This window comes from Neomonachus schauinslandi, chromosome 3 (genome assembly GCF_002201575.2).
Source record: "Neomonachus schauinslandi chromosome 3, ASM220157v2, whole genome shotgun sequence".
NCBI classification, from domain to species: Eukaryota; Metazoa; Chordata; class Mammalia; order Carnivora; family Phocidae; genus Neomonachus; species Neomonachus schauinslandi.
The window spans coordinates 174308819-174331049 of NC_058405.1; the positions used below are offsets into that span (position 1 = coordinate 174308819).

At 55.2% G+C, this 22231-nt stretch overlaps 2 protein-coding genes across 6 annotated transcripts; one reads left to right on the top strand and one right to left on the bottom strand.

Moving 5' to 3' along the window:
* Positions 1–1320: 1320 nt before the first annotated feature.
* On the bottom strand, positions 1321–16086 carry ZNF142 (zinc finger protein 142). 2 transcript variants are annotated; one of them, XM_044913406.1, is made up of 8 exons: positions 15800–16086; positions 12428–13027; positions 11162–11329; positions 9445–10269; positions 7142–7319; positions 3491–6353; positions 2912–3017; positions 1321–1983 (listed from the first exon to the last, which is right to left on the bottom strand). In XM_044913406.1, exons 1-8 carry the CDS (start codon positions 16077–16079, stop codon positions 1514–1516), a joined length of 5490 nt encoding a protein of 1829 aa, XP_044769341.1. In that variant the 5' UTR covers positions 16080–16086; the 3' UTR covers positions 1321–1513. The 2 variants fall into 2 exon arrangements, with proteins under 2 accessions (XP_044769341.1, XP_021558742.1); XM_021703067.2 differs by lacking the exon at positions 12428–13027.
* A 2264-nt stretch (positions 16087–18350) lies between these two features.
* On the top strand, positions 18351–22204 carry LOC110591931 (mitochondrial chaperone BCS1). 4 transcript variants are annotated; one of them, XM_021702914.2, is made up of 8 exons: positions 18398–18424; positions 19667–20035; positions 20136–20275; positions 20464–20658; positions 20933–20996; positions 21231–21400; positions 21635–21752; positions 21890–22204. In XM_021702914.2, exons 2-8 carry the CDS (start codon positions 19716–19718, stop codon positions 22140–22142), a joined length of 1260 nt encoding a protein of 419 aa, XP_021558589.1. In that variant the 5' UTR covers positions 18398–18424; positions 19667–19715; the 3' UTR covers positions 22143–22204. The 4 variants fall into 4 exon arrangements, with proteins under 4 accessions (XP_044769345.1, XP_021558589.1, XP_044769342.1 ...); XM_044913407.1 differs by lacking the exon at positions 18398–18424 and adding an exon at positions 18444–18481; XM_044913410.1 differs by lacking the exon at positions 19667–20035 and having other exon boundaries at positions 18351–18424.
* Positions 22205–22231: the final 27 nt, after the last annotated feature.

Here is a 22231-nt window from a genome sequence, read left to right on the forward strand (position 1 = left end):
TTCATTCTCTCTCTCTCTTCCCTTTCTTCATTTTTACAAGTCCGTGGTGTCATTTCTACCCCCTTCCTTCACATATTCTATACTGGACTTCCTTCCTTTCTCTTGCCATAGGCTCAATCCCCTACCCAGATCTAGGACTACTCTCTCTCATCAACCCTGGCTCAAAGGCTGGCTGCAACCCAGAGAGGGGCTTGGAGCAGAAGGACACAAAGAGGCATTATCCCCTCCACCCTAACTTCCTCTAAGCCCAGAGCCAAGGGAAAGATAAATCAAGCCTCAAGGTTCCCCAGACAAAGGCTGGGGAAGGACACCAGACCCTAAGACTATACTTTGACATTCAAGAGAACAGTGCACAGCCCTGAGTCCCCACTGGACTGCTCTCTCCTGGCCCCACCTGTATAAATAGAGCTTTTCTACCCAGTTTGGCTTGAGTATGGTCTGTTGCTGGGCAAGAAGAGGACATATGAAGGTTGGGGGACATTTGGGGAAGACAGGTGGGGCAGGGAAAGGGTGGAAGAATAAGTTTCCAGGCCCCCCCCCCACATGTGCTACATAGAAGGGTACAGAAATATGGCTCCTAAGGGCAAAAGGAGGAGACAAAGGGTTATGTGATCCAAGCCCTCCCGAGAGTTTGCCCGGAATAGTCCCGGTTTATGTCTACTGTCCCGTTATAATGATTAGAAGTACTCTTCTTCATTTTCCCAGCGTGTCCCAGTTTCAATGATTAAGCATATGGTCACCGTGAGGTACTCAGAATTCTGGATTAGAGGTTCTCCCTGGGCTCCCCGCCTCCCCCAAGTCCCGTGCCTTTCACACTGTCTCGTGCTTTAACTCCCGTGCAGCTGCCAAGCCAGGCTGAGGATAGAGGCTGAATTAAAGCTGCTTCCGGGGCGGGAGGCTTCCTGGGTCTACAGGTAGACCAAGGGGCTCAGAAATAAGGAGCAGGGCAAGGGCCAAGATAGGCTCAAGGACAGAGAGAGAAGGCAGACCCGGGAACGTTTCGGAATCCCTCGGCGAAGATGGAAGGAGACAGAGGAGAGGCAGAGGTCTGAGAGGGAACCGGGCAGATGGACAGGACAGCCTGGCCGTGTTGAGTCAGGGACGTGGACGCGTAGGTAAGCTAGGAACCGTTCTGTTTAACATGCTTTAGAGAGCAGCCGGCGCGACAGCACATGCAGTTAGATACACTGTGCGGACTTGGCAGAGCAAGGAGGCAGGGGAAGAGAGAATGCGTCAAACCAAGGTCGCAGAGCCAGGGACTCTGGGGGGGCGATGAAGGAGTCGGGCACTCACGGGTTAGAAACACAGTGTGCCCCAACCGGAAATCAATTTGTGGTCCATGTCACTCGGGTATGTGGCCATCAGCGTCACAGTGCTACAGCCTGAGTCCCCAGAGGCCTCCGGCTGCCCGGACTCCTCGAAGCCAGCCCTTCCTCAGGCCCCGAGCCGCAGGCGAGCTCTGCTTCCAGCCGGCACGGCTCGGCCCACGCCCCCCAGGAGGCCGCGTGGGCTCTCAGCCCTCGGGCGCGGGTGGGGGGGCGGCAGGAGCAGGGGGGCTGGGCTCCTCCAGCTGCACGTCGTGCAGGTGCACCGTGGGGGTGGCGGGGTCTTTGCCCACGCCTTGGTTTGGGTCGGCCTGGTCGGGGTGGTGCCGGCGCACGTGCTTCACCACCTGGAACTTCTGCTTGGCCTTGTAGCTGCAGAGGCGGCAGAAGAAGGGGTGGCGGTCGGTGTGCGTGAGGGCGTGGTGGCGCAGGCCGGCGGCCCAGCGGAAGGCACGGCGGCACACGTTGCACACGTAGGGTTTGGCCTCGCTGTGCTTGCGGAGGTGGGTGCGCAGCAGGAAGCGTGTCTTGAAGGCCTTGCCGCACTGCTCACACATGAAGGCCCGCGCCTCCCGGTGCCGTGTCTCCTGGTGCACGCGCAGCGCATCAGCCCGGTTGGTGCAGTACTCACACTCGGGACACTGGTATGGCTTCAGCCCTACAGGGCGGGCAGGGCCAACGAACAAAATTACTACCGAAGGGGGCGGAGCAACGTCTCGCGGGCCCAGGAGTCCCTGAGATCCTGGGACATGACCCAAGCAGCAAGCTGACTCAGGACCGCACCTCTGGAACGCTCCAGCCCCGTCTGACGTTTCCATGCCCTCCTCCCGACACAGCCCCTTGTGTACAATGAGTGCCCAATGAATGCTGCTAACTAACTGGACCCCTGAGTAGCCACCTGAGAGCAATGAATACTCACTCAGATATCCCCAAATGGGAAACTCCAACCCCCTTTTGATCATGGGGTACTCATGGAACTTGGGAATCCATTTAAATAGAACTCCTTGTTCAACTCAAGAAGTAAACGAAAATGCTTAAGAAGGAAGGGGTAGAGGCAAGAGAGTGGCCCTCATAGATGCAGAGTGCCCTGAAATGTATCTGGTTATTTCCTTGACATGAGGGCATCCTATGCGTAATACAGACATGCCATCATTAGCCGTTTCCTGAGCACCTAAAATTCATGGACTCCATACCCAAGAGAAAAAAAGAAGTTAAAACAGGTGAACCTTCCATGTTCTCCTCGTTACTCCTAATAGTTCCATCGTGTCTGCCGGAACTAAGCAGACGTCCGTCAGTCACGGGTTTACGCTGCGGGCTTCTCAATGGGGGGTGGGTGGCCTAGTGCCACGGTCAGCAGGGAAGCTTTTACAAAGTACTCATGTCCAGGCCCTCAGGCTCACCTCTCTCCTGATGCTCATAGGTCTTCAGTGGGTTGGGAAGCTATTCTGGCCAGTCAGCCTCCCCTCTACCCCCAATGTGCGCCCTGAATCTGAGTAAGGACATCTGCCACCTCAGGGAGGTTGGGCGTGCCAGGGAGTGGGGGCTGGGGGGACCCCCTTAGGCCTGTCGAAACGGCGCAGACTCACCTGTGTGCTTGGTCATGTGGTACTTGAGCTGGTTGACCCACTTGCACTTGTAGCCACAGTCGGGGCACAGATACTTCCGTTCTTCCTTGTGGATCCGCATGTGGTACTGGAGGAGGGAAGAGCAGAGTATGCCCGGAAAATGCGCACCCTTGGTCCTCAACGGAGGAGCTCCCACCCTCGCCGTACTCCCAAGCGGGCTCCCCGGTCTGGCCACTCTGACGCCACCCTAACCCACTGGGCCTGCCTTTGGGTGCTTAACCCCTAACTCTCAGTCTATTAATCTATAAAACGAGAAAGAGCAAAGGTAACTAGATCTCCTGTTTCGCGAGGATTAAAATTACGGCGTCCAGCATGCAGTAAGTGCTCGATAAATGCTAGCCGTTATCGTCTAGATGACCACCCAACTATTACATGCCTTGGTCGCGGGCCAAGTGCGCACGCTGGAATTTCACCTTCGCAACCACCCCGTGAAGCATCACCCCCCGCGCCCCGGGGCCCGGCGGAGGTCCCGGAACTAATGAATAACCAGGAGCCGGGATCCGAGAACCCGGGCAGTTCCCTGGCTGCCCGCGGCCTTACCTTGAGGCGGGAGGGGTCGGCACAGGCGTAGGGACAGAGGTGACAGCGGTAGGGCTTCTCCCCCGTGTGGACGCGGCTGTGCCAGGTGATCTTCTGCCGGTTCTTGGTGCTGTAGGCGCAGTCGGCGCACTTGTAGAGCCGGGTGCCGCCGTGCCCTTTCACGTGGTGGTCCAGCACCAGCTGGTGGCGGCACGCGAAGTCACAAAAGGGGCAACGCAGGGGGGGCTGGCCGGCCGCCTCGCCCTCGTGCCGCTCCACGTAGTGCTTGACCAAGCCGGCGCGCTCCCGCGCTGCGAAGTCGCACAGCTGGCAGCGGTGGCTGAAGTGCCGCCGCCGCCGGTGCTCGTCCAGGGCTGGCCGGCTGGGGAAGGCCTCCCGGCAGGCCCCGCACTCCAGGCGCGGGTGCTGCTTCCGCGTGTGTCCCCGCAGGCTGGCCGGGCTGGGGCACAGCAGCCCGCAGCGGGCGCAGCGCAGGGGGCCGGCGGCGGCGGCCTCGGCGGGGGGCCCCGGCGCGGCGGGCGGTGGCTCGGGGTGGCGGCGCAGGGCGTGCTGCTTGAGCGCCGTCTCCGAGCTGAACTGGGCCTCGCACTGGGGGCAGGCGAAGGCGGGGGCGCCCCGGTGGCAGCTGTTGATGTGGCGGGTGATGTCGTGGCGCAGGTAGCCGCTGTAGTCGCAGAGCGGGCAGAAGTGGGTGGGCGTCTTGTCGTGGACCCTCAGCCGGTGCAGGCGCAGTTTCGAGTTGGTCCCGAACGTCTGCGGGCAGGCGCTGCAGGGGATGCGGCCCACACCCGTGTGCCGGGACTGATGGGCCTCCAGCCGGTACCGTCGTGTGGTGGAGAAGTCGCAGAAGGGGCACTGATGGGGCTTCACGCCCTCGTGCTTGAGGCGCCGGTGCTGCTGCAGGCAGCGGCTCTGTTTGCAGGTGAAGCCGCAGTCCGCGCACTGAAGCGGGGGCCGGGGCCCGCGGGCCGGCGCAGCGGCGGGGTGCCTCCGCTGCTGGTGGAGCCTCAGGGCGGCGGCGGCGGGGCTGCTGAAAGCGCAGAGGCCACACTGCAGCTCTCCAGGCTCTTGCAGGGGGCAGCCCCGGCTCTGGTGAGTCCTCAGGGCCCGCTCCTGCTGGCAGCTGAAGGGACACGTGGGGCAGGAGAAGCGGGCCCCCTTCTGCTTGGGAGCCAGAGCTGGGTCCCCACTGCCGGGGCTGCACTCCGCGCCCCCCCTAGTCGCGCAGGCCGAGTCCCCGCTGCTCAGAAGGGAGGCCCCTCGCTTTGCTGCCCCGCCGCGTCCCCCCCGGCAGCCTTCGGCCACGTGAGAGGTGATGGAGGAGAGCCGAGAGCACAGGAACGAGCACGAGTTGCAGTGAAACTTGCCCTGCTCGAAGTGGAACTTCTGGGGGGTCTCTGCGGGTGAGGTGCTCCCTGCAGGAGGGGCTGCGGAGACGCAGAGCGTGCCAGGAGGCTCCTCTACTTCTTCGGGCTCCCTAGGAAGCGCAGAAGCAGCATCTTTGGGGAGCACCAGCTCTACTTCTAACGGTGCAGGCGGGCGCTTCCCACCTTCTGCATCCTCGGAGTCCTGGGTCCCCGGGGGCAGGGGATGCGGACGGAGGGGTGAACCCGGTGTGGGCAAAGCCTTGTTCTTTCTGAGCAGAACGGGGCACTTCTTCAGCAGGTGGGTGCTAAGGCCGCGCTGTTGCTTGAAGCTGGCCCCACACTCGGGGCACAGCAGGGGCTCTCGGCGGCCCTGGCACCCCGTCCTGGAGTGCACACTCAGGGCCTTCTCCCGGCGGGTAATGAACGGGCAGTGCGGGCAGCGGAAAGCCCGCCCCTCTCCCTGGATCACCACCATCTGAACCCGCCCCTCCAGGACCAGAGCCTCAGCTTGCTCTTTGTCCTGCCTCCGGAGGGCCCTGAGTAAGGACTCTGACTCGGGGAACTGGGGGAGGGGGGCGCTCTCGGCAGCCAGAGCAGCCTTGAAGGTTCCCGCCCAGCTGTCAGGGGGCTCCTCTGAGGAAGGGGCATTTTGGGGGGCCTCAGGAACTGGCTTTTCCAGAACGGGCTTTTCTTTGGCACCCAAGCCAGAAGTTCCGGCACCTTCAAAGGTAGACAGCTGTGTCAAAGTTTCCTCTGGCCCTGAGGCATCCAGGGGCCTGAACGCCACAGGGGCGGTTTCAGCCATCCCCTCAAGGGGTGGCTCGGCCACAGGTTCCAGCTCTACCCCCAGGGCCTCCAGGTGTAGCGTGCAGCCGGCCTCATCGACCTCCGCCGGACTGGGGCTGCCAACCAGCTCGGCCCCCGGCGGAACCTCACTGCCATCCGGTCTGCCGGCGCTCTCCTCCTCACTGGTCTCCGGTGGCGCCGGGTCCAGGGGGGGCTCCACCACGGGCCCAGGGTCACAGTCTGGCCCCGCAGGCTGGGCGGGCGGCTGGCCCGGGGGCTCGGAGTCGGGTGGGGGGGTCGGGCACGGCCCGGGCCCCTCTGGCTCCTGGCCGCCGTAGCGGAGCTGCCACACCTGGTCGCCGGGCACGTAGCCGTGGGCCTTACGCTTGTGGAAGAAGAGGGTGGTGTTGCTGAAGGTGCGGTAGTCACAGACGGCGCAGCGGAATTCCCGCAGGCGCGTGTGCTTGCAGTTCTCATGGCTCAGCAGCGCCTGCTTGTGGCGGCTCTGGTAGCTGCAGTAGCGGCAGGGGTAGAGCGGCGCCGGCGCGCCCGGGTGGTGCTGGGAGGCCATGTGCTTCTGCAGCTCGTACTTCCGCTTGCAGGCGAACGCACACACCTCGCACATCAGGGACTTGCCCTGGTGGCGCAGCTTGTGGCTGCTCAGCTGATCGGCCCGGTGGCAACGATAGGAGCATTGGTTGCACTGGTACCTGGTGAGGAGGAAGGGGGGGTGCGGCAAAGGCGCCGTGATCAATCTCCCGTAACCAGCCCGTAAGTACTTCCTGCGGACGAGGCTCTCTGCTCAGCGTCTACTCGTGTCATCTAACTTATTCTTTGCCCCTACCCTACGACATCGGCACCTACTTCCAAGTGAGGAGACTCACGCACAGAGGTCAATGACCTGCCTCAGGTTACAGAAGAAGCGAAGGGCTGACAGCCCATCTTCAGGGCTTATGTTCCGACCCCTACATTGCTCCCCACAGGGAAGACTCTACATTGCTCCCCACAGGGAAGACAGCATGAATCCGCCACCCGCCCTGGACTCGGAAGGAGCTGCCGGGCTGTGGCCCCACGGGGCAGGTGTCTGTGCCTAGAGCCCGTTCTCCCATGGAGGCGTGAAAGCTCTGGAGAAACCCCCTGGCCAGCCGTGCCCCAGCGCAGAGGGGAGCCTGCCTGCATGCGGAACGTGGCTAGGATTGGGGTTGCAGGTGCCGTCTCCCGACTTTCCCAGGCCCGGACTCTGTGAGAGCTCAAGGGCCACCTTCCCGTCTAGGCCTCGACTCTGGGTCTGTGCTCCCTTCCCTGAGCCCAGGGAGCTCTCCCCAGGCAGACTGGGCCGCAGGCACAGAGGCCAGCTGCAGGCAATGGAGCGGACAGGAGAGGGGCAGAGAGGGGCACTGGGAGGAGTCGCTCTGTGGCCAGGAGAGCACGCTGAGCTCAAGAGGACGCTGGCTTAGCGTCAGCTTCCTGGGCTAGGGAGGGAGGCTCGCGCTCCTACCTGAGGTCCCCTGCGTGTTTCCGCATGTGCACACTGAGGTAGTGCTTCCACTTGGTGACGTAGCCACACTCGGTGCACATGTAATCCTTGGCGTTGGAGTGGGTCAGCATGTGCTTGGACAGGTAGCTCACGTCTCGGCACGTGAAGTCGCAGAGCTCACACTTGTGAGGTTTCTCACCTTGGGTGCGAGTGGGGGTAGGAATGGGAGGGGCAGAAACACGGGTCAGACGCAGGTGGAGTGAGCACACAGACCACCCCCCCACCCCACCGCCCCCACGCCTGCAAGTTTGCCCTGATGCCCAGCACGAGCGAAAGCTCTTCCCGGCCCCCTCCTCTGCTCCAACACGGAGGAAGCCGGGGGGCAAGTGAAGACCATGCTTTCCACAACCAGCTGGCGAGTCTACCGGGATTTGCTGGGGAGCTTGTTGGCACTAACGGCCGAGTGCTCCACTTAGCCCAATTCCCTTCAGTTTTGCAGAAGAGGAGAAAAAATTAGGCCATACAACATAGTGGTTAAGAATTTGGACTCTGGAGTCCAACCCATTAATAAAGATATTAATAGCTAACAGGTACAGAATGTGCATTACAAAGTGCTCCCTTTTGAGCACTTTATAAAAATGCCCCCTCTTGGGGCACGTGGGTGGCTCAGTCGGTTGGTTAAGCGTCTGCCTCTGGCTCAGGTCATGATCCCAGAGTCCTGGGATCAAGTCCTGCATCCTGCATCGGGCTCCTTGCTCGGCGGGGAGTCTGCTTCTCTCTCTCCCTCTGCCTGCCACTCCCTCTCCTTGTGCTTTCTACCTGACAAATAAATAAATAAAATCTTAAAAAAAAAAAATGCCTCCTCTTGCTGACTCTTCCCAACAGCCCTATGAGGCAGGTGCTAGGACTGCCCCATTTTACAGAGAAAGAAGCTGAGGCACAGGGAAACCACAGAGCTAGGAAGTGGTGGTTCAGATCCCAGCTTACTACTACTATGTGGCCTTGGACAGGTCATGTAACCCCTCCCAGTCTGTTTCCTTGCCTCCAAAGAGGGGGCAACAGAAATACTGACTGCTGATGGTTGGTGAGATGATTAAGCGAGACGTCCCAAAGTCCTCCGCGGTGCCCAGCAAGAACACAAGAAAGAGCTGTCCGTGGAGTTGGGCAAGAGCTCGCACTAAGGGGGCACGTTCCTTCAGGACCCTTCCCTGTGATCCCTGCTGACCCACTCAGCCCGTTTCCCTGTGGTGAAAGGCAAGGGAAATGGTATTCTGGCTCCGGTTCTAACACTAGCTGTGTGATCCCGAAACGGGCCATTTACATGTTCAGTTTCTCTCCTTTACCTGCCTTCCTTGCAAGACTGTTATTACGCATTAAATGAGATAATATAAAAGAAGTCGGCAAACTCTTAGAGATGGGAGATTTTATGAAGGGCCTCCGAAAAATGAGAGCTGGTGACTAAAGCATGCACAGAAATGAACTGTTCACTGGGAGCAATGGCTTTGTCCCAAGCTGCCTAAAAGCTGTCCTCCCAAACTAGAGTCTTTGATGAGATTTTTTTTTTTTTTTTTTTAAGATTTTATTGACAGAGAGAGACAGCGAGAGAGGGAACACAAGCAGGGGGATTGGGACAGGGAGAAGCAGACTCCCAGCCGAGCAGGGAGCCCGATGCGGGGCTCGATCCCAGGACCTTGGGATCATGACCTGAGCCGAAGGCAGACGCGTGACGACTGAGCCACCCAGGCGCCCCTTTGATGAGATTTTTAAAAACTGTCTTGTCAACCCACTGATGCTTGCCTAGAGATCACAAATGGGATGATGCCGTAGCAGGAAGCCCAATTTGGTTGTCAGTCAAATCATCGGTATAATGCTGGCAACCAATTAAGGGTCCGCGTCGGCTGCCAAGGCTCTCGCGGGTGTGGACGGCTCAGTCTCCCCACCCCCCCCCATCTCTCATAGCACGTTCTGAAAACCTAAATCACAAAGGAAGGTATCTCTCCTACTCTGGGTTTCTCCGCTTTAATAGGCTGGGTACTGACCCCGTCCACGCCTGCCCGAGGGTGAGACACAGCGGCACCACGGTTAGAGCATGGGAGGAGACTGCCTGGATTCCGATCCCAGCTTAACCGTCTTACTAGCCAAGGGACCCTCCACTTACGGCTCCTTTGTAAACTACAAATGGTAGATTTAGCTCTAGGAACACGGGGTCAAAGAAAACAACGGACGCGGAGCCCTTCGTGTGTCTTCGCCATCACGGGCGGGTTACTGTAGGGGTTACGGTAGGGGCGACTGTAGGGGTAACTGCAGAGGGGCGGGCGGCTCACCCGTGTGCAGCAGCATGTGGCGGATGAGCACCCTCTTGTGGGCAGTGGCGAAGCTGCACTCGGGGCACTGATGGATCTTCTCGTGGGCGTGCATCTTGCCCACGTGGTCCTGGTAGGCCACCGGGTTGAAGGTGGCGAAGGGGCAGAAGGTGCAGCGCAGCTCTTCGCTGCCCGGGTGGCCCTGCTTCTTGTGTTTGCGGAACAGGTGCTTATTGGAGCAGGCAAAGTCACAGTGCGGACAGTGGAAGGCGTAGTGGCTCTTGTGGTGCGCCTCCATGGCCTCGGCCGTGGCGAAGAGCAGGGGGCAGGAGTGATGGCGGCACTCCACCGCCCGCGCGCCGTGGCTCTCCTTCAGGTGCCTGACAAAGGCCTTGCGGTCGGGGGCCGCGTAGCTGCAGCCCTCCTGAAAGCAGCGAAGGGGCAAGGGCCCCGCGGCGGCCGCCGCCGTGTGGCTCTTGAGGTGCTCCTTCAGGGCCTGGCTGAGGCGGAACTCCTCGCGGCACACGGGACAGGCGTAGGTGTCCGAGTACAGGTTGGAAATGTCCTCGTGCATGCTAGCCATGTGGCGGTTGAGCGCATTCCTCTCCACCGCGCTGTAATGGCACAGTGGGCAGCGGTGGGCCTTCTGGCCCAGCTCCCGCAGCAGATGGGTCTTGAGCTTGCTCTTACTGGTGAAGAACTTCTGGCAGTTGGGGCACTGGAGGCTGGGGTCTGGGAAGTGGAGATGCAGGTGCTCCACCAAGTGCGTCCGCTTCTTGAAGCAGCGCTTGCATTCTGGGCACATGTGGGTCTTGAAGAGGGACTCGGGGCCAGAAGCCACATCCCCTGGGAGAGGGAAAGGTAGAGAGGGTTGACAGCGAGGTTGTGTGGGGTCGGGGGTTGCCCAGATAACGGAAGAACCACCATTTGCCCTGATACAACATCACGTGGCCTTTCCCTTTTCTGGGCAGGAAACCTAACAACAGCATCTCAAACAGCGTCGTCTCAAAAAAGAGACGAGAAATTCAAGTACTGGAAGAAGCAAAATCACAAGGGTTTCTCTGACCTTGTTGTGGGCCCATCTGAAGTGCTTTACCCAGCCACCTACTATTCCTAAGCCTATGTCCAGAGCTGCTCAAGAGAATAATCTGGATGAAGCATTCTCGTTCTTCCTGCCCTCGTTCACGGGAGTAGGCAGCGGGACCAGCAGGGTTGGTTGGAAGGAAAAGAAACCCACAGAGTGTGTAGAAGGGAAGAGAAGAAGGTCAAGTACTCCTGCTTCTAAACACTGGTTCATTGAGTTCTAGATTGTAGAGAACTGTACAAATCAGATCTTTTCTATTCACTTGACAGTAAACGTGCTTCCTTGTGGGATGGATGGGTTTCGAATGTTGTTCTAGTGAGCTGGAAAACCGGGAAGCGAGGATTCAGAAATAAAATATTCATGGGCCCAATGCCAGACAAGACAGGCTGCTGACCAATAACCTCTGGTACTTTTATATGATGAATATCACCCTCTCCTTTCCTGCAAAAGAGCTTTCTGCCTGAGGAAAACCAGCCCAGGAGAGCAAACTCCATTGACCCCTACTCTGTGTTTCTACAGTCTTTACCCATTTGTCATTTCCCCACTAGACAAATCAAAGTGGAAGGTTAAGAACAAAAGGCTATAAACCAAAGCCCAGAGCCACGATCCATTCCTCCCCACCACCAAGAGGGTCAAGCCTAATCACGTCATTACCTTCTAACTGCTGAGGCCCCTGGCCTTTCTCCAGGGCTTTCTGGGTGTCCTTCAGGGCACCACTCTCCTCTTCTTCCTCCACGTCCTCCTCGTCCGCTGACTCCTGCCTGGGCAAGGGCGTATCTGCTCGTTCTGACGGCTCTTCCTCTCTAGGGGGCAGTTTGGGGGCTGGAGACACATAAAACTTGATAATGTCTACAGGAGCCAACAACAGCAGCGGCTGCTTGTACTGCTGCTCTTCCTGGCTGGCAGGACCACCCCCTCCCCATTTAGTGGAAGAGAACCTTGCACTTGGATTCGAGGTCTATACATTTATTACCACTCAAGGCAGACAGAGGAAGACCAGGAGCTAAGCTATCATTAATGCTCCAACCTAAAGCAAATCAAACCTCAGATAACACCATCCTCAGACCCCTTGAAGGCAAGGGCTTTGAGATCAGTGTGCGGGAAGACGGCTGGAAGGTACAGAATGGGTCGACTGCACTCGGGTTCCCAGGGCTAATGGCCGGTGGCCCAGTGCAGGTGAACATAGCCTGACCTCTAAACTGGTCTACTGAGAAGCCTAACTCAGCAATTCAGGGTCACTCCCTGTCCCCTCCAATTCATCGCTTCTACCTCTCCACAGAGGCAGTTGCTTCAATAAGGCAAAGACGTAGGACTATTTCCCAGGAAAGAGGGGTCTTCTCTTTGGGAACACAGCACCAAGCAGTCTTAGCAAGCCTAGGTCTCTCAGCAGAATCCTGGCCTCTCCTGGCCTATTTCTTCCTCCTCCTCCTCTATTCACCTCATGCCTTCTTTTTGAGACCAAGAGGAGTAAGAATCAGTGAAGTACCACCCCTCATTGAAGGCTTCTTTTTAAAATAACCCCAGCTTCTCTGGCCCAATCCCACTTGCTCTAACAGGAAGTCTACAGGCATTCTACCAGTGGCTACAGCCACTGACAGTATTTTAGCTTTTGCCCTCAGAAAGTTCTGAAATGAATCAAAAAAAAATAATCATCAAGTAACTTCAAAGCCACAGTGTTGCCAAAGCCAAATTTCACTCATTGTCATGGACAAAGACTTCCTCTTTGTCTCATATATTCTGACTGGCACAAGGTTTCGAGAGGCCTTCCCATGTCCATCAGTAATTCTGCCCTCCTGAACCATTGCTCCAGAGTCCCTTGCATTCACGCACATGTTCATGGCACTGGAACCAACTGCCTCTCCTACAGGACTGACCGTGGCCGCATTCCAGGCAAGGGACTGCTGGGCCTTGGCCTCATACCTGGCAGCAGCTCCTGGGATGGAGGACTCTGCTGGGCAGACAGTTCTCCCTGCGTCCTGGCCCCGTGGTTCCGCTGATGCTGCCGGAAGAGCTTGACGTTGGAGCCCATGAAGCTGCAGTGGTTGCAGTGGAAAGGGTAATGGGCCTGCCGGTGCAGCTCCATGCCCTGCTGGCTCCCAAAGAGCAGGGGGCAGCCCCGGAAAGAACACGGCACAGGAACTGTGGTGTGGGCCAGCCTCAGGTGGTGCTGCAGACCCTTGCGATCTTCTGCCGAGAACGCACAGCCAGACTCCGGGCAGGGGAAGGTGTCGGGAGTGCTCCGGTGACTCTTGAAGTGGCTCTTCAGGGCCTGGGGTTGGGCAAACTCCTGTCTACACACAGGGCACGGCAGGGGGCTATCTGGTGGGCCCTGGCCCTGCGGAGGGCCAGAGAGAGGGAGGTTGCTGGGGGTCAGCTCTACAGGGCATGGGGGGCCAGAGAGGTCCGCTAGAGGCTGTATAAGGGTCTCAGTGCACTGGTGCAGGGCCAGCAGAGTGGGCTCTGCGAAGCTCTGCTCACAGCGCTCACAGAAGTACACCTCCACCACCTTTACCAGGACACCTGCAGGCAGAGGACCGACAGAGAAAGGCACGGAATCAGATGGAACGAGACTCTCAGGCGTTAGCTACCGGTAGAAAATGTGGGTGAATCTTTTAATATTGGTGGAGTGGAGATGGACCTTAAGTCTTCTCCCCGGAGTGTAAGCCCCATGAGGTCAGGGACAGTCAGTATGCACATGTACCTGGGTTCCCAGTAGGAAGCACCATATTTGGCATAAAATGGGTATTTAATAAACATTTGCTGAATGAATACAATAAGCAGTAACCAAATCCAGAAAGCATTACGAAAAGGCAATACGTTTTGCCCTCAGGAAAAATTAGGAGCTTTCAAAAGAAGAAAATGACAATCTGGGGATAATATCTGCAGTTTAAATGACAAAGTGTTACTTTTTACATTCTGTAAAGAGATTTTTTTCAAAGGCACAGTAATTCATAAAATGGAGAACATCTGTTTTCAAAAGACCCAAATCGTGTTCATAGTAATCACTGTCATTTCTTAAGCAATGGGCAGGACCTTGATAAAGAAAGGCTGAGGAAACACGCACTTGGTCTTCTAGCTGCCCTACGAGAAGAGGGACCCAGAGTTCTGGGAGGTGAAGGCCGTTGCACTTGTTAAGACCCCAGCCCAGGTTTGTGCCATGTCTACTCTGGTGGTTCTTTTTTTCTTTATCATTTCTTTGTTTAAAGAAAATTCAGTGCAACAATTCAAATGACATGGATGTACCTACAGAAAGAATAACCAACCTCACCCTTACACACACAATTTGGTCTATATTGTTTTAGGCCTTTCTGAGTCATTTCTCTGCAATTTGCTTCCCCCCCCCCCACTTGCTATAGATCAGATACTTTCTTCTATGAGTACCTTCAGATCTAGTATTTTTTTTGTCCAGTTCATAGTACTTCCAAGCATGAACAGGTCAAAATGAAGTCTTGCCTTTACTGATGGACATTTGGGTTATTTGCAACCCTTGTAAATAAAGCAGCTCTGGACATCCTTACCCCTGTATTCTTGTGCATGCGTGTGAGCACTTTCTAGAGGACAGAGCCCTAGGAAATGGAATTACTGGGTCAGAGTATGCATATTTTCAAATCTGTTATGTAGATAAATTGACCTTCAAAAGATTATGCTAAATTTATACTCTCTGTAAGCTATAAGACAGTATCTGTTTTCCCACCAACGCTAGGTATTATAAAAAATGTTTAATTTTTGCCAAAGTTGAGAAACAACAATGGCGTATCATAATTATTATTTTTTTAAGTTTTTTTTTTTTAGTAATCTCTACATCCAACATGGGGCTTCAACTCACAACCCTGACATCAAGAGTCACATGCTCGGGTGGCTGGATGGCTTAGTCAGTTAAGCGTCTGCCTTCAGCTCGGGTCATGATCCCAGGGTCCTGGGATCAAGTCCCATATCAGGCTCCCCACTCAGCAGGGAGTCTACTTCTCCCTCTCCCTCTGCCCCTCCTCCCTGCTTGTGTGCGGTCTCTCTCTTGCAAAAATAAATAAATAAAATCTAAAAAAAAAAAAAAAAAAGTCACATGCTCTTCCAACTAAGCCAGCCAAGCACCCCTCGTAATTATTTTTAACTGGAATTTGTGTGTTAGTGAGATTAAGCATTCTTATGGTTATTAACTATTTTTATTCTTCTTTAGTGAATCGCATGTAGGTTTCTTTTTCCCTTTCAAAAAAACCCCCCCAAAAAAAACACCCTTTCTTTTTCTTATTATGGAGCTCTTTGAATTTCAAAGAGATTAACTCAGGGTACCTGGGTGGCTCAGTCGGTTGAGCGTCTGCCTTCAGCTCAGGTCATGATCCTGAGGTCTTCGGATGGAGCCCCGCATCAGGCTCCCTGCTCAGTGGAGAGCCTGCTTCTCTCTCTCTACCCCACCCACCTGCTCTGCTCTTGCTAGCTCTCTCTCTCTCTCTCTCAAATAAATAAATAAATAATCTTTACAAAAAATTAAAGAGAATAACTCTTCCTTATGCATTGCAAATGTTGTCTACGGCCATACCACCCTGAATGCGCCCGATCTCGTCTGTATTGCAAATGTTTTTCCCATGTTTGTTCTGTCTTTATTATTTGCTTTATGACACAGAAGCTTAGAAACACTCTATGATCAAATTAGCTAATCTTTCCCAGGATTCGTTGTCACTATACTACACTGCCAAGGCAAGTTGTGACAACTGTAACCGGAGAATGACAGTTAACAAACGGGGAAGTTATCTAAAAATAAGAAGTTGTAGATATGGGAAGAATAAAGGGGAGAATCTTTTTTCTAGCATAAATATAAATGCTCAACTCCCACTCTTGACAACATGCCTTGGATGAGTTACGGATGTTACACATAAGAAACTAGGGCAAGGAAATACCGGATTACATCCGGGAAGCCCTGCCAAGCCCAGGGTAGTGGAGATGCTGGGCCTTTTGCCTAATCCCTGGCTGCAGTTCCTGAGTGGGAGGGTCAATACGCTATAGGAGTAAGGATTGGGTGGAGGTGTCAAAAAGGTCTTCCCTTCTGGATTCCTGCCTAGCAGACATGAAGTCCTTGCACGGAGAGGCTCTGCCAAGAGCTTGGTACCAGGTTGTGAACCACCTTGCCAGCCTTCAATCAACATTCACCAACTGCAAACCAAATGACAACATCTCTAAGAATAAAAATAAGATGCTACCTTGTGTTCTCATCATTATTTATACAAAAGGGTCAAAAATAGCACAGAGAAAACCTCAGGGCTGATTGTCCCAGGGGCCTGCTAGCGACTGGGTTGGTACCTGGGGTCTCTCCAGGAGCACCTGGGGACAGGTTTCCAGTTACTGCTTCCACAATGATCTCCATGTTCCCTGTGTCCTCTTCAGTTGCTGTGGCCTCTACCAGTAGACAGCCTGGGTCAGCAGGCAAAGGTGTGGGGTTCTCAGCAGGACAGGCGCTCTGGACGGGCTCCAGGATTCCACGGTTAGAGAGAGATGGGGGGATCAGCAATAGCTCAGGGCACAGTCCATCCATCTCCCCAGTGTTGCTGGTTGGCTGTGAGTCCAACACGGGGTCTGTCATCACCACTGACTGGTGTTCTGTGGTCTCCTTATGTGCTGAAAAGCCAATGGAAGAGAACCCAAACAAAATAGAGTTAGAAATCTCACTTTCTTCCCCGTTGGTGTGGGGGCACGGCCCAATGTCTGCCCACTTAGGCATTTCCTTGCATGGCAACATGCCATACCTAGCTAACCTAGAAGTCTTTTTACAACAATGTTCAGAACAAAAAGTATACAGATGCTAATAGGGATCAGCATTAGGAGAGAGTCAACAAGTTTTAGCCAATATATTAAAGACTGAAGGTTATGTTTCTTGGAGCTAAGTGACCTTGGTGAAATCATTAAGCAATCTGGGCCTCAGTTTTCTTATCTGCACCAAAACTGGGGCCAAGGGATCTCAGAGGTCCCTTCCCCTCTTAACATACTATGATCTCACTATTCCTTAGTATAGGTCTAAGGCCCTTCCTTCAGGATCTGGCCTTGCTGACCTCTCCAGAATCATCTTCCACCTCTCCCCTTAACAGACCTCTGACCCAGCCATATCAATGAGCTGCCACACCCCAGGCTCACCACATCCTCTTTTGCTCCCATACCCTCACACATGCCCCCCCCCCCCCCCGCCTGATGGGCCTTTTCCCCTTCTCCATCTCTCTTATCTGGCTAATCAACTCCCATCCTTTAAGAATCTGCACAAATGTCACTTTGGCTATGGCTTCTTGACACTGTTCATAGAAGGTACTCCCTCTGGGGTCCCACTGGCATCTTGTACCTAGCTCTGCCAGAAACTCTGTCACACTGCACCTTTGTTACCTATCAGTCTCCCTCCCTAGACTTGGAGCTTTCTGAGCGCAACTGACTGACAATATCACTTCATTGAACACAAACCACAACAGTCTACACAAGTCAGACAGATGAGATTCTAGTGAAGAACTGCAGACAGGGAGATGCATCAGAGGAAAGCTAGATTTCTACAAAGATAACAAACCAGTGGTTCCTTAGGTATAAAGTAACCCACCCAGAGAAATATCAAACTCATTGACTCTGGCCTCATACTGAAAACACCAGAACACAATCGAGAAATGAATGGCAACTAAACTGCATATCCTGTTATACAGGGCTAAAATTAGCTGAAGCTGAATAATTAGTAATGTATAAGAATGGCGGTAATAGCTTCATGAAATTGAGTCATGCCCGTCGAGTGAGGGCTTAGGGCTAGGAAATCAGGTTGCAGGTGAAAACCCTGCAACTCAAAACCTCGGCTCAGGGGAAGGTAGCTGGGAAGTGCACTTCCACGGTCAGAGGGTTCTCTGGAAACCACAGCCTTCGCTTACTGAATATTATCACCGCTCTGTGGGGAGCCAAGGAGGACTAGGTCCTTCTAGATGGAGAACCTGAACCTTCGCCCGCTGGAAGGCGGGTGAGGTGGGAGACAGGTAGTCACGAGAGGAGAAATGAGCGTATCTTTGGGGCAGAGGCATTGAGGAAGAGAAAGGACAAATTAAGGTGGAGAGAGGGCCTGCGGAAAGAATGAGACCTGAGGCACCCGGGATTCCACCTGCCTTTGGGCTCTGACTCACCGCGTAGCCTCAGACAGATACAGTCACCTCGCTTCCCAGGGCCTCAGCTTTCCTATCTGTAAAGTGGAGGTGATGACAGCGTCCACATCGTTGGGCGGGAGCGAGAATCACAAGAGCCAGCAAATGGGAAAGGCGTTTTGTAACCTGCAAAGCTTGGGATGGAGCATCGTCATGATTACGGTCCTGAGGAGAGGCAGCGGGTAACCGGGCGGGGTCCAGGACAGTGACGCGGCTGGGGCACCGGGACTGCTGCTGTGGTGCGCCGGGGCCCCGATCGTCGGCGTGCTCCCTTCAGCACCTCCTCCCGAGGGGTCCCGCCGCCCAGGCCCACCCTCATCCTGGGGCTCGAGAAACTTTTGCCTGCGGCCCGCTCCACACGCACCCCCTACTACTTCCCGCCCGGGAGCCGCTCACTCACCTCCCGGCCCAGGGCGGGCGGGAGCCGAGTCTCTATGGTCCGCCAGCGGCTGGAGCGGCCTCCCGGGACTCCCTTTGTGCGACCGCCTCCGGCCCAGCCACCTCTAGGACTTCGGGGCCGATGGAGGCCGCTCTCTCTTCCGCTCGTCGGCTGACGGGGTACTCTATGGTTTTCTCTGGCGTTTCCCCTTGCCCCTTCCCCCAACCGGGAAGCCCGAGAACTACCATCGAGAGTTGTGGGGCAGAGCGGCAGGGCCCGCTGGGTGGGTGTGGCGGGAAGTAGGTGAAGGAACGCGGGGGCGGGGCCGAGCGGCGCTTCCCTCAAGTGCGCAGGGCTGAAACCATCGAGAGGGAGGGCCAGAGAGTCATGGCGGTAAGGGGGCGGGGTGACGGGTTATTCCAAATCACGCTGCCGCAGGCGCGAGCTGGGGTGTGGAGGGGGTTCGGGAGGGGGCTTCTGGGCGTCCGTCAAGGGCCAGGAGGGGGAAGGGCTTTGTCTGTGGCCTTCCATGCATAGGTATTTTGGCATTCTGGATTCTACTCTGAGCCTCGGCGGTGGTCTCGGCCGTCGGTTCACCGCCCCGCGTGCCCCCTGCGCCCCGCGCAAAGTGGCAGGGGCCGGGAAGGTGTACTAGAAACGACGTAGCCTCCTATCCCTCGGGATCTCTAGAATTAGACTCGGTCACGTTTTATTGGGGCGGGGGTTCGGGAAAAATCTCCATGGAGAAAGCAGCAAATGGACAGGTCTTCAGTTGGAGAGAGGGAAAGAATCAATTAGAATGGGTATTCCGCGTAAAGAGACCTGCTTGAGCAAGGAGAAGGTTCTTTGCGTATTTGTACAACAGGGAGTATTAGGCGCTAAGAATGAAAGATAGGTGGGCGCCGTGCTGTGGACGGTTTTGAGTACCAGGCAAAGAAATTTTTACCTAATTCAGGGATCTGTTGAGAGCCAGCCATTGGAGGTGTTGCGGTACCCAAAGTAATAGGATTGAAGCGGACTTTATGAAGAAAGTTCTAAATCCCTGTGAGGTGATTTGGTGAAACAGTAGGTAGAGAGACCCATTAAGATGACATTTCAAGAACTAAAATTAATTTTCAAGAGGCAGTTGGGAGGTAATAAAGGGCTGAACAGGACGTTAGCAATTGAGCATATAAAGGACAGGGTATTTGAAGGACATTAATCATGGTGACAAGGCATAAGGTTACTGACAGGTCAGTGGAAGAAAATAACTTCTTCATCCCCTGTTCACTCTGGCCAGTGTTCTATCTCAGCGAATCCCAGGGACCACAAACATTCTGTCCATTATCCTGATGAGAAGCTGGTTACATTGCTCTCTCATGTTTAAAGAATCTTCAGACCTAGTCCTCTGGCAGAAAATGAGATATGAACAGGATAATGAAGGGTAAAATGGAAAAAGGGGCCTGGAGTCTCAGCTCTTGCATTCCAGCACCTCCTCCAGCCCACAGAGGATATTGAAACACCCAGTAGCACTGACCTGTGCTTCCTGCACCTGGCTTCTGCGGGAGGGAGTGGGCAAGGGTGAGGAGGGATTGTGGAGTCCAGTTTCTGAACTAATCTTGTGCTTTGTCCCATCTCTGCTGCTCCCAACCCCAGGTTTTGAAAATGCCTCAGAGCCTGTAAAGTTGAGTGTTTCCCTCTCAAGATGCCCCTCTCAGACTTTATTCTGGCCCTGAAGGACAATCCCTACTTTGGGGCTGGATTTGGGCTTGTGGGTGTGGGCACAGCCCTGGCCCTGGCCCGCAAGGGTGCCCAACTGGGCCTGGTGGCATTCCGGCGCCATTACATGATCACACTGGAAGTCCCTGCTCGAGACCGAAGCTATGCCTGGTTGCTTAGCTGGCTCACCCGCCACAGTACCCGTACTCAGCACCTCAGTGTTGAGACTTCGTACCTTCAGCATGAGAGTGGGCGCATCTCCACTAAGTTTGAATTTGTCCCCAGCCCTGGGAACCACTTTATCTGGTAAGGTTGGGAACCAGGGAGGGCTCAAAGAGTAGAAAAGGAGAATGAGGGAGCTGGATTTGACCCATTCATTCACCCTGCCTTGACCATTTTTATTCAGGTATCAGGGGAAATGGATCCGAGTGGAACGAAGCCGAGAGATGCAGATGATAGACCTGCAGACAGGGACCCCTTGGGAATCTGTCACCTTCACAGCTCTGGGCACTGACCGAAAGGTTTTCTTCAACATCCTGGAGGAAGGTGAGGGATGGCACAGGCTGGCCTTACGTGGGGGTTGCAAGAATGGGGGCATTTGACATCGGAGCAAGGGAAGCTTGGAGAGGAGGATCTCAGCCCAGGGGACCAAGAGGGAAGCTGTTCTGGCACAGCTCTGCTTAATTGCGTGGCGAAGATCTGAGTTGTAACTTGTCTCATCTTCCCCCTCCTAGCTCGAGAGCTGGCCTTGCAGCAGGAGGAAGGGAAGACGGTCATGTACACAGCCATGGGCTCTGAGTGGCGTCCTTTCGGCTATCCACGCCGGCGGCGGCCGCTGAATTCTGTGGTTCTAGGACAGGGTCTGGCTGACCGAATTGTCAGAGACGTCCGGGAATTCATCGATAACCCCAAGTGGTACACTGACAGAGGTGAGCAGCAGCCAGGCTCCTGGCCAGGACGTTTTTGATGTGGTGTCAAGAGTAGGGGGAAACGGGCTGGTCTCTGTGGCCAGACGGGCAAATATAAAGCTCTAGCCTAATTCCCAGACATTAAGGGGAAAGAGAAGTTGCCGTGGGGGTGATTTCCTCCCATACCAAGGTCATCAGGCCACCAGGGGGCAGCGTTGGGAATGAATGTGGACATCTGGGGTAGAGTACAGGAATTCATTTTAGGTCTTGATGATCCTCTTGGCTGTATTCCTAGGCATTCCCTACAGACGTGGCTACCTGCTTTATGGGCCCCCTGGTTGTGGAAAAAGCAGTTTTATGTGAGTAGGGTCACATTCTCTCTTAATCCATGAACTGGAGAAAAAAATCGGCCGTGGGGTTGGAAAGGGAGTTGAATGTGGGCACCAGGGAACAGGATAAACGTGGGACATGAGGAACGTTCGGGTCATAGAAGGGTTAGGTCTCTGAGACCCACCCAGGACGGTGAGGACAAGCATTTGGGCCCAGGAACGGCTTCCCAGGTTGCCCAGCTCCTGTCCTCCCATCCTCCATAGCACAGCCCTGGCAGGGGAACTGGAACACAGCATCTGCCTGCTGAGCCTTACGGACTCCAGCCTCTCCGACGACCGGCTCAACCACCTGCTGAGCGTGGCCCCACAGCAGAGCCTGGTGCTCCTGGAGGACGTGGATGCAGCCTTTCTTAGCCGAGACCTAGCTGCAGAGAGTGAGTGAGGGGTTTTGAGGAAAGGGGAAGCATTTCTAAATGAAGGTAAATGAGATACAGGAGTAAGTGAGGAGCAGTGGACGAAAGTGGAAATCCAGAGGGCTGACCGAAGATGCCTGGGGTTGGCAATAGGAGTCCACAAGAGGCACAGATAAGTCAGGGAATGTGGTGGGGAGTAGAGGGTTTAAGCAGGGTCATGGCCAGCCACACTTCTTTATCTCTGCCTTCCTCTAGACCCAGTCAAGTACCAAGGTCTGGGTCGCCTCACCTTCAGCGGACTGCTCAATGCCTTGGATGGTGTGGCATCCACCGAGGCACGCATCGTGTTCATGACCACCAACCATGTTGACAGGTAAGAAGGGGTGAGGCCCTCTGAGGCTGCGAGGCAAGACTTCACCCCGTCAGCGCCTTGGGAGGATCAGGAGGTTCTGGGGGGGTCCTGGTGGTACTTGTGCCTGTGACTCTGCCTTTTCTGCCTTGTCCCCTTAGGCTGGACCCTGCCCTGATACGCCCTGGACGAGTAGACATGAAGGAGTACGTGGGCTACTGCTCACACTGGCAGCTGACCCACATGTTCCAGAGGTTCTATCCAGGGCAGGCACCTTCCTTGGCTGAGGCCTTTGCAGGACGTGTCCTTCAAGGTACAACTCAGATCAGTCCTGCCCAGGTACAGGGCTACTTCATGCTGTATAAAAATGACCCTGCAGGGGCAATTCACAATGCTGAGTCTCTGAGGACATGACGAGCAGGCTGTCCTCAGCTCTCCTCCTGTAGATCAATAAATAGCTGCCACACCATTCTGGTCTGACCTCCCTGTATTGGTACTTAAGT